The 13,766-nt window shown below is 47.2% G+C and overlaps 1 protein-coding gene across 1 annotated transcript in view; it reads left to right on the forward strand.

Annotated features, from left to right (window-relative positions):
• The window catches only part of Tmem132c (transmembrane protein 132C), a 328,956-nt gene that overhangs the window by 113,675 nt on the left and 201,515 nt on the right, over window positions 1-13,766 (forward strand). The window contains exon 2 of the mRNA XM_052755491.1: window positions 504-1,392. Coding sequence (XP_052611451.1) covers window positions 504-1,392 — 889 coding nt within the window. The remainder of the gene's footprint in view (window positions 1-503; window positions 1,393-13,766) is intronic.

Raw genomic sequence — 13,766 nt, forward strand, 5'->3', positions numbered from 1 at the left:
ATTACCTGCTTTTTTTTTTTTTGGAGACTCTGGAGATTTGAACTCAGGTCCTCAAGTTTGCATGGCATGCCCTTTATTAAGCCATTTCGCCAACTCCCAGTTTTATAGCCTTCATTCTGCTTTACATATTTGACCTTAGCTAATAATTATGCAATCTGTGGACCATCCAGAAGCATTGGCTACTTCCAGAAAGACTCTTCACAGTTTTGGTCTCGTGTACTTCAGAACTGTTTGTTTGTTTGATTGTTTGTTTTTTGAGACAGGGTTTCTCGGTAGCTTTGCACCTTTCCTGGAATTCACTCTGTAGCCCAGGCTGGCCTCGAACTCACAGAGATCTGCCTGGCTCTGCCTCCTGAGTGCTGAGATTAAAGGTGTGTGCCACCACTGCCCAGCCTGGACTTCAGAACTTTTATCCCCTGGTTCTCAATTGCTGCCTGAACTAACAACCAGAATACACCAGCCTGTTACTAAGTTCACGTCTTTGTTTCTCTCTCTCTCTCTAGTGACAGAAGGTCGTGGGGTCATCGATAATATACAGAGATTCTCTTCGTTGCCGCCATACCTGCCCGTGAGCTTCCACATCCTCAGAGCTGAAACATCCTTCCTCCTAAAGGAGGCCAACCCTGACCTGCTGCGGAATGCCAGCCTGCAGTCCAGGGCAGAGTCTTTCTTTACTTACAAGACCAGGCAGCCGCCAGTATTAAATGCCAGCTATGGGCCTTACTCTGCAGAAAAGGTCATACCTCTGGACTTGATGTTGAACCCCAACTTTTTAGGTCCAACCAATAAGTTTCCTTTTGACTGGAGGCTCAAGGCCTACATCCTCCAGGAGAAAGTCTACCTGAGTCGGCCCAAAGTGCAGGTACTCTTCCACATCGTAGGCCGAGACTGGGATGACCACAGGGTGGCGGAGAAGCTGCCCTGCCTGAGGGTCTTTGCTTTCCGAGATACCCGGGAGGTCCGGGGCAGCTGCCGGCTGGGTGGGGCCCTGGGGCTGTGTGTGGCCCAGCTGGAGATGCTGCCTGGCTGGTTCAGTCCCCCGACGACCGTGTCTGGGCGCAGGAGGCCCACGGAGCAGTCAGAAGGGAATCCCGTGGAATTGTACTACACTCTGCAATCAGGGGATGAGCGAGGGGATTGCACCGGAGGTGATACCAGGAAGGACAATGCCATCCGTCCAGGGAAGGATGGACAGGAGGACAGGACGTCCCACTTGCAGAAGATTGGCAGCATTGGCCTTTACCGCACCCAGGACAGCACCCAGCTCAGCGAACTGCGTTTGGATGGCAATGTGGTCATCTGGCTGCCTTCCCAGCCTGTCAAGCAGGGAGACATAGTCACTGCCTCTGTTACCATCTCCAATAACTCCACTGTGGACCATTTCATCCTGAGGTAGGTGCCCAGGCCGTGATGTGTCTAGAGTGAAGTCTGACTTCCTGCATGGGGTCGAGCAATTGCCACTTCCTGAGGGGCCTACCCCCCTAACACAGGGGCCAGTGATTTCAAGCCGGTGTGCCAGGAAACTGTTCTTTTTTGAGACAGGGTTTCCCTGTGTAGCTTTGGTGCCTGTCCTGGATCTCACTCTGTAGACCAGGCTGGCCTCGAACTCACAGAGATCTGCCTGGCTCTGCCTCGGGATTGCTGGGATTAAAGGTGTGCGCCACCACTGCCCGGCTGTTCTTAGGCTGTGTTTGTTGTGGATGGTGAATGGGAAGAGGGTGACACTGGCTAATAGGTGGCCTCTTTTTCTCTGCCAGTTTAAATAATTAAAATTCAAGCAAACAACTCCGTGCAAGGTAAGCTCATTGACTTGCAAGTGTTACAGACTTCTCAGATAAAGAAGGGGCCCCCAGAACTGGGAAGACCACCCACTTTAAGAGGCTTGAGGTTTTTATTTTGTTCTAGGGTGTCCCACCCAGTAACTGTTCCTCTTTCTCATTTTCAATGGATCCAAAGGTTCTGTGACTTTTCTATAGCAGAGACTGACTTTCTCTGTCTGGAATGTTGATGGACTGGAGTAAGGGTAGGAGCCCCAACCTCACTGTGGGTGCCCCAACAGTCATAGTGACCCACCACTTCAAGTGAGGGTAGTGAATGGCTTGTGTTTCAGAAAAATGGAAAGATTCATGCTGGGACAAAAATCCACAAAGGAATGGAGACTTACTGCCTGTTGCTAGGGGCCGAAAGCCATGTAAAAACCTCAAAGCTGGGATTACTGTTTGCCCTTCTACCATCCTGGGAGCTCATGGCCTTAGGATGGAAAAACTGAAGAGGTTCAATGCTGTGGCAGTAGGGTCTTTGGTCCTGAGGTTTCATCAGACTGGACAAGGAGGCTAACCTTTCTTTGGCTTCATTTGCTTGTCTATGAATGTGGGTTGTGTTATGAGCTTGCACATTCATGCCCAGCCCAGAGAGATTGATGCCCATAGGCTGTATCTAAGAAAAGAGTCTCGAGTCTTACCTCTTTAGTTCCATTGGTTTCATGGTTCCCTTTGGTAGCCAGGACAGCTCAGTGATTCAAGGGGTATGCCTAGCAAAGCAGGCAACAGACTCCATCTTGGGATGCTCGCCTCCACCACCACTATGAGCTCGGCACAGGGCGTCTGGCAGAGTTCTCATGGGCTACTTCTCACTATGGGGGTTTTGGAACTCAGCTCAGGGACACTTGGCTTTCTAACACACTTAGGGAAAGCCCCACGAAGCAGAGCCTCTTCAGAGGCCCCCAGGAGTTTCACAATAGGGAAAGGTAGGTGATGTTTGCCTTCAAGTAAAGCTGAAAAGCGAGATCATCAAAATAGAGGAATTTTGATTTGTGAGTCAGAAAGTCTTGGGTTATAATTGCTGTAGCTACATTTTGTTCTTCTTAGGAAAAACAAAACCTATATATACAATCCTGTCAGATGATTTGCTTTGGGGGAAAAATGTTTTCAAAACAGAATGCCGGCCTGTTATTCCACACTTCAGTACAGTCTTATTCTTGCCGGCTGGCTGCGGGGACGGCTATTTTTAAGGCTTTGGCTTTGTGTGTGTGTGTGTGTGTGTCACATAAAGGATTCAAATTCAAAGATTTTGATACATTTCTTAAGGTATTTCTTATTCCCTCAGGTTCAAATAATTATTTGCTGAGCGTCTTGTCTTATCAATATACTCACTTTGCTGTGTCTGTGATGTTCAGAAACCCAACCTTCGTCAAATCCACGGTCCCATCCGTGCATGATAACTGAATATTCTGTGGCTGAGCTGTACCCTCAGCTCTTTCTTACTATTTATGAGTGGACTGATGCTGGAGGTACTGATTTTCTGTTGCTTTGGGTGTGGTCGAAGGACTTAAAATACACCCCACCCCACCCTGCCCATCAAACCCATGTCTTTTACAGGTTTGAAATGGATGGTTTTGGGGGGCAAGGGGAGAGTACTCTTTGGGAATGTGTCTGTGGCTTCCTGCACCTTATCAATGAGGAACCAAGATCAGTGGAGATTTAGCATGAAGCTCCAGCTTCATCAAGGCCACATCACCCTACTCCCCGAGCTGAGCAGGGAAAGTTACCGATCCAAGTTCTGAGTTTAAATCTGAGTTACTCATTTTGCCTGGGGCTTTGCGACTTTGTGTATTGAATTCAGGTGGCACTGGCTTGGGGATGTGGGACAGAAGAGCAGGCAGCTGCAGCACTGGGCGGAGTTGTGACATGTCAAAGGTGCTGTCTGTTGTCCTCTACTTGTGTGAAATAGCTCACTCTTTGAGGAAGTGCAGCCTCTGCCCTCTACCAGATGAGTCTGAGACCCCCCTGGACAACCTGGATCTAAGGACCAGGCAGTCCGGTTGCAGGCAAGATGCACTGGCCTGGCTGTGGCAGAGGATGTCTGGATTTTTCACCCCTAAGCCAGGACCTCTGTTCTGGTCCTGTTCCTGCCACACACAGCCTGGGTGACTTGCAAGGTTTCTCTTCACAACCTCAATTTCCTTATCTTGAAGATAAATTCAATTATATTATCTGCTTCCGTCGGTCTGTGGTAATTCTGTGTTTATGGGGTGTTTATACCAGTGTCTGGCACATGCAAAGATTGAATATTATCAACAGATTTTTATGAAATTATGAAACTTCCCTGAGTTCTATTTTAGCAGCAGAGGGACATTGTGCTGTGAATCTGCCAGCTCCCAGGCTTGTCCCCCAAGCCGTGCTGATTGACATTTCGCCCTGGCTTTGTTAGGAAGGACTGTCTTCTAGGAAGCAGGACTTTCGGGGCACGGAAGGTGATAGAGTACCTGGAGTTGAGTCTCTTTGTGTCCACACTCTCTGACTCACAGCCTTCTAATCACAAGTCACAACAAGCCTCATGCAAGGAGGTGAGCCTTGTTCACACATAAAAGGCCATGTGTCCTCTGATCTTAAACTTGACACAAAATTCCTCAGCACAGGAGACCCAGAGTGCACACAAAGACCTATGTGCTTATATCTAGAGCACACACAGAGACCCAAGTGCTTATGTCTAGAACTCACACAGAGCCCCAAGTGCTTATGTCTAGAGCTCATATACAGAGACCCATGTGCACACAGAGACCCATGTGCTTATGTCTACAGCACACACAGAGATGCATGTGCTTATGTCTAGAGCACACACAGAGACCCAAGTGCTTATGTCTAGAGCTCACACAGAGACCCAATTGCTTATGTCTAGAGCTCACACAGAGACCTATGTGCTTATGTCTAGAGTGCACACAGAGACCCACGTGCTTATGTCTCAGAGACCAGGAAGAAAAGCATTGTCTGAGGGTCTGTCTTGGAGTGATCCACTCTCATTCCAAAGACCCAACTTCACTTTTGGAAACAGAGGAGGGGAATCTTTGAAAAATAAAGGGGGGCTGGGGAGATGACTCAGCAGTTAAGAGCACTTCCTGCTTTTGCAGAGGACCTAGGTTCAGTTCCCAGAACTTACACCGTGGCTCACAAATGCCTGTAATTCTAGTTCCAGGGGGCTCCAACGGCTTCTCTTGGCCCCTGTGGGCTCCTGGATGCATGTGGTGCATATAAACTCACATAGGTAAATGCACATACACATTAAATAAACAAATAAATTAACACGAAAAGGTGAAAGGTGACTGGGGAGTTATTGTCCAGTGAGTCACAGCTTGGCTATGCTAGAGTGGGGACTGGAATTCAGGTCCCCAGGGTAGCCCACCAGTAATCTCAGACTTGGAAGGAAGAGCCACAGAGCAAGCTCACTAGGAGACCAGCCACATCTATGACCTCTGGGTTGATTAAGAAACTCTGCCTCCATGAATAAGGTGTAAGAGAGATAGAGGATGATTCCCAGCATCCACCTCGGGCTTCCATGTGCTCACACATTTGCAGAAACACACACACACACACACACACACACACACACACACACACACACACACACACACACCCTGAAACATTCACATACATGAATGCCACAAATACATGAAACATGGAAAAATAAAATAGCATAAAGTGAGAAGAGAATTATGGACAATATAGACACCTGGGGATTTTCTGATATCTGGCTTTCAGTTGACCATTGGTCCATTTGGCCAGCTTATCATATGGTATTCCGTTCTGTGTTCCCCTATTCTCGATCTCAACTTTTCCCACCTCCTTATTCTCCAACCTCTACTTCTTCTATGTATCTTTTTAAAATCTTGGCATGGCACACCTTTAATCCCAGCATGCAAGAGGCCGAGGCAGGTGGTTCTCTGTCAGTTCAAGGCTAGTATGGTCTACATGGAGAGTTCCAGGCCTACCAGGGCTACATAGTGAGACCTCATCTCAACAACAAAACAAGAAACAACTCATTTCTTTTTACGATCCTCCTGTAGCAAGCTTTAGAAGTCACCCAGTCATTCCCATGTACCTTCTTCCAACTTCGTCACTCAATCTGACAATTGATACCTTACTTTCAAGGTCACACGTTGACCATTTTAACCAAGTTGCATGTAATATTTGTATTAAAAACTCAGGTTGTAAGTAAGGCGCATTATCCCTTTCAAGTCTATTCATAACAGGAAAATTTCAAAGGGGAGTAAGTCCAGCTGCCATGGGCAAATTTTGAAATTTGAATGTCCAGTTTCCCTTAAGAGATGTGCCCTGCAGACAGATGAGATATGAGACCTTTGCCTATGCAGGGTGCTCTTTTCAGGCCCTGGATTTGGAGAGAGATCCTGTGTCATTGATGGACTGTGCATGCTCTGGCCACTCTGTCAATCATTTGCTGTGGAACTTCTGGACTGAGCAGTGACCACAGCATTTGGGCATAGTTATCACAGCCTGGACAATGATAGGGCCTGTGTTCTCAACCTTGTACTCATCAGATGAGCAGGCATGTTCAGACACTAAATGCCTCAAGCTGGAGAACATCTCAGGGACCCTTGAAAACCTTAACATTTAGCCAGCGAGGCAAGGCTTTGCTCAGAGAACTTATCCCACACGCAGCTTCATAAGCTTAATGATGCCAATGAGCTCTCCAGGCCAGGCAGGAAGACTCTGTGCTCCAGCAGCCTGGGCAAACAGCTGTGTGCCTGTATGGTGTTCAGGTAGCTCAGGTAGCCACCCTGCTCAGCATCGCCCAGCTCTCACTCCATCTACTCCCACAACTAACCCCTTGAGAACGGCTCTTGAAGCCCACTCTTGAGCAAACGAAAGGTTTGCGTTCTCTAAGCCATTTATTCATTTATCCATGCACCATTTCATGTCTGTGTTGTGACACATGTAGGTGCACATTCAGGTGCACACACCTGTGCCCAGACTCACAGAGGCCAGTGCTGGATATAGGATGTCTTCCTCTGTCACGCTCCACCTCACTTCCTTGAGACAGAGTCTCTCTGGATCCACCTAGTTCTAGCCCCCCACTGCTGGGACAACAGGCGCTACCAACCATGTTAGCTTTTTACATAGATGCTGGAGGCTTCAAACTCAGGTCCTCGTGATTGTACAGCCAACACTATTACTTCCTAAGCCATCTTCCTATCCCCAAAGTTGTCTTTTTTATCTGGGAGTCTGAAACATCACTGTTTCCTTTTTTTTTTTTTTTTTTTTTTTGCAATTATAATTACCTTCTTTTAATGAGCCAAACGAGACCCGGTACTCTCTCATTTTTCACTGTGCACACAGCGTTTCTTTTAATTCCGCAAATCTTTGTTCCATTCATGCTTACTAAGCCATTGGCAGGGCATTGTTCTATAGCCGGGAAGGAACCGGGGTAACCACGTTCCTGAGTGGGTTTTCTGCGCTAGCAGGAGAAGGGAACTCCCCCCGCCCCCCCCCCCCCCCCCCCCCCCGTAAGGAAGCAAATGCTGTAAATATGACCAGGGGAGTCCTGAGAACGCTTTTTAAGTAAGGCAGGCCTTGCTGGAACATGGCATAATGGTCAAGCACAGTCATGGAGGCAGCGTGCTCAGAGTGATGCTGAGACAAAATGGAAGAAGGATCAGTTAATGATTCCCAGATGAATAAACAGACCCCGTGTTCCCAGCCTCATCGGGAGCTAAGTGTCCAAACTGAGAACAAGGAATACATTCCTAGAGAAAACATATTCTTCTTCTCCTAGCAGCTGCCAATCACCAGTAGCTCCTCAGCTAGGGGTGGGACTTTGTGCCCACCTTCCGTTTCCATGCTGGGATTTTGTCTGACTTGAGTTTGCAGAAGTCTTATGCAATGCTGTCATATCCACTGTGAGGTCCGATGTGCATCTTCCCTGCTGTGTCCTGAAAACATGATTTCTTTGTAGCCATTTACTGGCTCTTAAAATCTTTCCACCTCTTCTTCCTCAGTGATCCTTGAGCCTTAGAGGAAGAGGATGTAATATGTATGTCCCATTTATGTCTGAGCACTCCACGGTCCCTTATTCTCTGCACATTGACTGGTTGTGGGTCTCTGTACTAATCACCATCTACTGTAGAGAGAAGCTCCTCTGATGAGGGTTGAGAGCTCTACTAATCGATGGGTATAAGGATAAGTTGTTAGGAGTTAGTGGAATAGTCTGTCCTTCCAGCAGAGTGCTGGCAGTAGGTTCTCCTTAGTGCCTATGGCCTGTCTAGACACAGGCTCTTGGCACCAATAATGATGCCAAGTATAGGTTCCAGCTCATGAAGTGGGCCCTAAATCCAATCAGAAAGTGGTTGATGACACCCCTGATGTTTATACCACTATTGCACTAGTGGGTGTGTCTTGCCAGGCTGGTCATTATGGTGCTGTGGGATGGTCTGTATGTCAAATGTGTTGCTGATTGGTCAATGAATAAATCACTGATTGGTCAGTGGCCAGGCAGGAAGTATAGGCGGGACTAACAGAGAGGAGAGTTGAGAGAACAGGAAGCTGGGTGAGGGAGACACTGTCAGCCGCCATCAGAACAAGGAAGATGTAAAGTACCGGTAAGCCACAAGCCACGTGGCAAGGTATAGATGAATAGAAATGGATTAATTTAAGCTGTAAGAACAGTTAGCAAGAAGCCTGCCATGGCCATACAGTTTGAAACCAATATAAGTCTCTGTGTTTACTTGGTCGGGTCTGAGAGGCTGTGGGACTGGCGGGTGAGAGAGATTTGTCCTGACTGTGGGCCAGGCAGGAAAACATTAGCTACAATTATGGTACCTTGCAAAGTTCGCAGCTAGGTAAGATTGATGATTACTTTTCTCTACCAGTAGTGTGCACAGAACCTTCTAGCACTGTGAAAGCTGTTCAGTATGAATGAAGCTTCCAGGTAAAAATACCTGCTTGATTTCTCCATGTCCTATGACTCAAGTCTGTGGTGTCTTCAGCAATAGGGTCTCACAGTCAAGTCCTGAAGGGTAATCTGCAGTGTTGGCAATAGCCTGTAATGTTTGGAGTGTCAATGGGACCAACATATCCAAAAGAGGTAACCCATTCCTGATAGTTGTTTCTCTGGTGTCTGGTGATGACATCGTCACCCTGTTATAGGGTAACTCCATTTAAATTCTTTTAATATGTATATGGTGGTGAACTGTGGAGCTAATCCTGATAAGTAGACAAAGAGAGGCTATTCTAAAGCCAGCATCCAGACCTTCATAGCCTTGTCTTCCAGAGGTGGGACCATAACATGGATGAGGAATGCAGTAGCCAGTGATGGGTGAAGAAGCGATGTCCTTCCTCCCCTCACTCTTGTAGATAAACTGAATCATTAGCTGTGACCCCTGCCACTGCTGAGTGAGACACAGTCACCATAATGAGTGACCCCTGGTTCCCCAGCCGAGTCAACATAGCCTTGGTATCATCTCAACGTATTTCAATAAATAAATAAATAATGATCCCAACTATGACATGTTCTTAGCATGTGTCAGTTGATCAATAAAATGGATGAATGCAGGAAAGTGGTTAAGGAGATGTACCGTGTGACTTCATCTACAAGAGGACTGAGAGAATATCATTTCCAAACAGAGAAGGTGGATTGCTTTTGAGAAGTCTGACAAAGAGTACTGAGGCTGGCTCCCACCTCCTTTACAAGGGCTGGGGAAGGTTAATCCAATAGAGTCAGTTTGTGACCAACCAGTGCAAAGGGCAGAGTTGTGGGCTCCCACCAGAGATCAAAGGGTAGGATGTTATACAATGTCACAGACGACACAAACATATACTGAAATATTATCATCATAGCCAGACATGAAAACCACCCATTACCTGCTGGGTAAATCAGCAAATGTGAGGTACCTATATAGTGGAAGAGAATTAAGTACTGAAAAGGAATTAAATGATGATATAAGCCATTGGGTAGGTGAACCTCGGACATAAGATGCCAAGAGAAGCCACATACAAATGACTCTGGTGCCTGTGATTCCATTTGTATGAAGCAGTGATCAGGAGCCAGGACAGATGCCGAGAAGGGAGTGATGTCAGCCTCTGGGGCTCATAAAAATATCCTGAATTAGGTAGTAATGAGGATTGCAAGGCTTATTAAGCACACTACACAGTTCTGAATCCAACCGCCCACCTGCTCACAGTGGCCGTCCTGTAGGGTATATATCACACCTATGGAGCAAAAAGGAACAGGAGCCACAGGCCCTGGATGCTCCGATGTTGCTTCTGAAGGGATTGGCCTCTTGACAGCCCCAGCCACTGGTGACAAATGGGAAGCTTACCACCAGGCTTTGTGGCTTTAAAGAGAGACCAGAAATGGGGATTCCTAAGTGCCTCCCTTTGAAGAGTGTTATGGTCTCGTTTCTGTTGCTGTGAGACAATACCCTGATGAGGCGGTTAGGAAGAGAAAGGGTTTATTTGGTTTATAATTCAGGTTTACAGTCCATCATTTTGGGGAAATCAAGGCAGGAAGTCAAGCAGTTAGTCACAGCCTATCCACAGTCAAGAGCGTGGGGGATAAACACATCTGTTACTTGCTCCCAGCTAGCTTTCTTTCTCTTTCCTTTATACTATTCAAGACACTCTGCCTAGGGAATGATGCCACCCACAATGGGCTAAGTCTTCTTATGTCATTTAGACAATCCCCCCACAGACGTGCCCACAAAATAGTCTGATCTAGATAATTCTTCATTAGGAATTAAGAAGCTCTTACCTGGGGCCAGAGAGATGGCTCAGTTGCTGCTCTTGCAGAGGACCTAAGTACAGTTCCCAGCACCCACATGGCAACTCCAGCTCCAGGGGATCTGACATCTTCTTCTGGCTTCTGTAGGCCCCTGCACTTATGTGCACATACCTACATGCAGAAACACACATATTAATGTAATTTAAAATAAAATACTATTTTTTTTAAAAAAAGATTCTCTTCCTAGGTGACTCTAGGTTGTGTAGACTTGACATTAAACACCAACTGTCACAGCAAGTAACATGGTCACACTATAGCTGTCACTGCACAGACGTGAATACCTGCAGGTGACCTTTTTGCCTCCAAGAAGTAATAAATAGGGGCTGGAGAGATGACTCAGTTGATAAAGTGGTTCCTGCACAAGTGTGGGGACCTGAGTGTGGATCCCAGAACCCACAGAAAGAGCTGGATGATGTGGTGAAGTATGCCTGTAATCCTAGCATGGCGGAGGCAGGTTAGAGGGTCCCTGCCTCTCCCTGACCAGCCAGTCTAGCTGAATCCATGAGCTCCAGGTTCAGTGAGATATCCTGCCTCAAAAAATAAGATGGAGAGTGGTGGAGGAAGACCCTGATGTCAACCTTTGGCCTCCATATACACACACCTGTTCACACACACACACACACACACACACACACACACACACACACACACAGAGAGAGAGTAGCAATGTGTTCCTTGTGTCTGTCATGGCAACTCCCTCTAAACCTTGTGACTTGAAGCAGCAAAGCTTCCTTCCCTCACAGGTTTAGAGGCCAGAAACCAGAAACCAAGGTACCCCCAAAGCGTCTAGAGAAAATGCCTTCCTGCCTCTTCCAGCTCATGGTGGCCCCTGGCGGTGTGGTCCTCCTTCCTCAACTTGGGGTTGCATCACCTCCTTCAGCTTCTGCCCATCACATCCGCCCTCCTGCTGCTGCCCTGTGGCTTCTTAACACCTCAGACACCCTTTCCTTCCTCCCATGAGGACATTGTCCTTGAGGACAGGGCCCACTCACCCATAACAACCCACAAAGGCTCTGTTCCCAGATGGCTCTCATTGTGAGGCTCCATGTGGGTCTGGGTTCTGGGATGGGGGCTGCGTTGACCCCCACCACAGAGAAGCTGCTTCCAAGCCTCTGGCTCCTTTGAGTGCCGCCATGCCCCTTGACAGCACCAGCCACGTTTCCCATTGGGAAGCACCCCCCCACCCCCACACCTGAGTTTGAAGTAGGTCTCTCCCTTCCGCACCCCCATCCAGCCCAGCACTCTCTCAAATCCACTCCTCTTAATTGCTAAGCGCAGGCTGCCCGATGCTGTTATAATTCAATTTCACAGACTCATCTTTTTTCTTCTGATCTCTTTCATGTTTGAAGATTTGAAAGAAAAAAAAAAAAAGAAAGAAAAAGAAAACAAGAAAAAACCCACAACTCCTCCTCCTCCAAGGCATTTTCCAGATACCTGGCTCCCCCTGGTAATTTCTGCCTCTATGGTTTCCTACTGGCCATAAAGCCGTGAGGTCAAGGAAGGGCTGGTCTGTCCTCAGATTCCCCATTACCAGAGGAGACCCTAAAATACAATCAAGTTTGCATCACCGGCACATAGGGAGAGAAATCAGAAAACTCTGGAAAGTCGTTTTTTCTGCACTCTGCCCGATGTCCGTTATTCTCCCCCATCGAAGGCCTCCTTGTTTTCATTTTCTTCAGCTTGTCATTTTAAATGCATTCTCCTGGAACGGACAAAAAGGAACAATTTTCTTTCTGCTTGGGAAGAAGTAAAGAAGTGGTTTCCTGCTCCGGCCCCGAGTCCCCTCCCCAGTTCCCCCCAAACACATCTGGGTTGCCAGGCAGCCCAGCCTGGGTTCAGACTTCCAGAGCTGTTTGCTGCTGTGGGAAACATTGGAACAGCAAATTGACTCCAGCTCGGAACAGAGAGGAACCAGAGAGCCCTTCCGACCCGCCACCCGCGGCCTTTGTTCCACATTCTTTAACCCACTTAAGAGTCATCTCGGGCTCTCAAGTTCCCCAAATTATGCCTTTGACTGTGGTGCACAGTTTAACCCCTAAGGAATGGGCCTGTGGCATCTTGTGTCTTTCTGGAAGTTTCCAGAGAGCAGAGATGCTAGAAGGACCAAACTGTCATTGCAGCAGGGAGGCTCGTTGGTCCTTTCTGCCTTTGGTTTCTTCGTCGTCGTCGTGGTGGTGGTGGTGGTGGTGGTGGTGGTGGTGGTGGTGGTGGTGGTGGTGTGTGTGTGTGTGTGTGTTTATGTTTATGCATGGATGTGTGTGCATATGTGTTTGTATGCATGTGTGCATGTAAGTGTGTGCCTGTCTGTGTGTATGTTAGTGTGCATGTGTGTGTAGCATGTAATTGTATGTGTCTGCATATTTGTATGTGGTATTAGAGTGTATAGGTGATGTGTTCATATACTTACGTGTATGTTAGTATGCATGTATGTTGTGTATATATATGTTTATATGTATGTTAGTATGCGTGTATTGTGTATATGTATGTATATGCACATGTGTATGTGTATGTGTTAGTGTGCATGCATATATATGTGTGTGTATGTTATATTGTGGAGTTATGTATGTGTATGTATTGTGTGTCTCTGTGTGTGACTTGTGTTTGTATGTATGCCTATTGTATGTATATGTGCATTGTGTTCTTGTGTATGAGATGCTTACTTGTATGTGCATGGGTGTGGAGACCAGAGAACCTCAAACATCACTTTTTAGGAGTTCCATCCACTTGTTGTTTGTTTGTTTTTCAAGACAGGGTTTCTCTGTGTAGTTTTGGAGCCTTTTCTGAATCTCACTTTGAAGACCAGGCTGGCCTTGAACTCACAGAGATCCTCACCTGCTTCTGCCTCCCAAGTGCTGGGATTAAAGGTGTGCACCACCACCACCCAACTAATCTGTTTGGTTTTCGGTTTGGGGAGTTGTTGTTTCTTTGGTTTGGGGTTTTTAATTTTTTCTTTTTTTGAGGCAGGGTCTCTCACTATCTGAAACTCACCCTGTAGCCTAGGCTGGCCCACCAGTGAGCTCCAGAAATCCACCCATCTCTGCCTGCCCACTGCTGGGATTCCAATCATGTACCGCCACGCCCAGTGTTTTCTGTGAGTGCTGGGCCTGAACCCAGGGGTTCATGCTTGCATGCTTAGCACTTTCCCAGCTAAAGCATCTTCCCAAATCTGGTGTCTGTCTATGGACACTGGCTCTTAC

The sequence above is a fragment of the Peromyscus californicus genome, unplaced genomic scaffold (genome assembly GCF_007827085.1).
Source record: "Peromyscus californicus insignis strain IS unplaced genomic scaffold, ASM782708v3 Scaffold_2__1_contigs__length_46816999, whole genome shotgun sequence".
Lineage (NCBI taxonomy): Eukaryota > Metazoa > Chordata > Mammalia > Rodentia > Cricetidae > Peromyscus > Peromyscus californicus.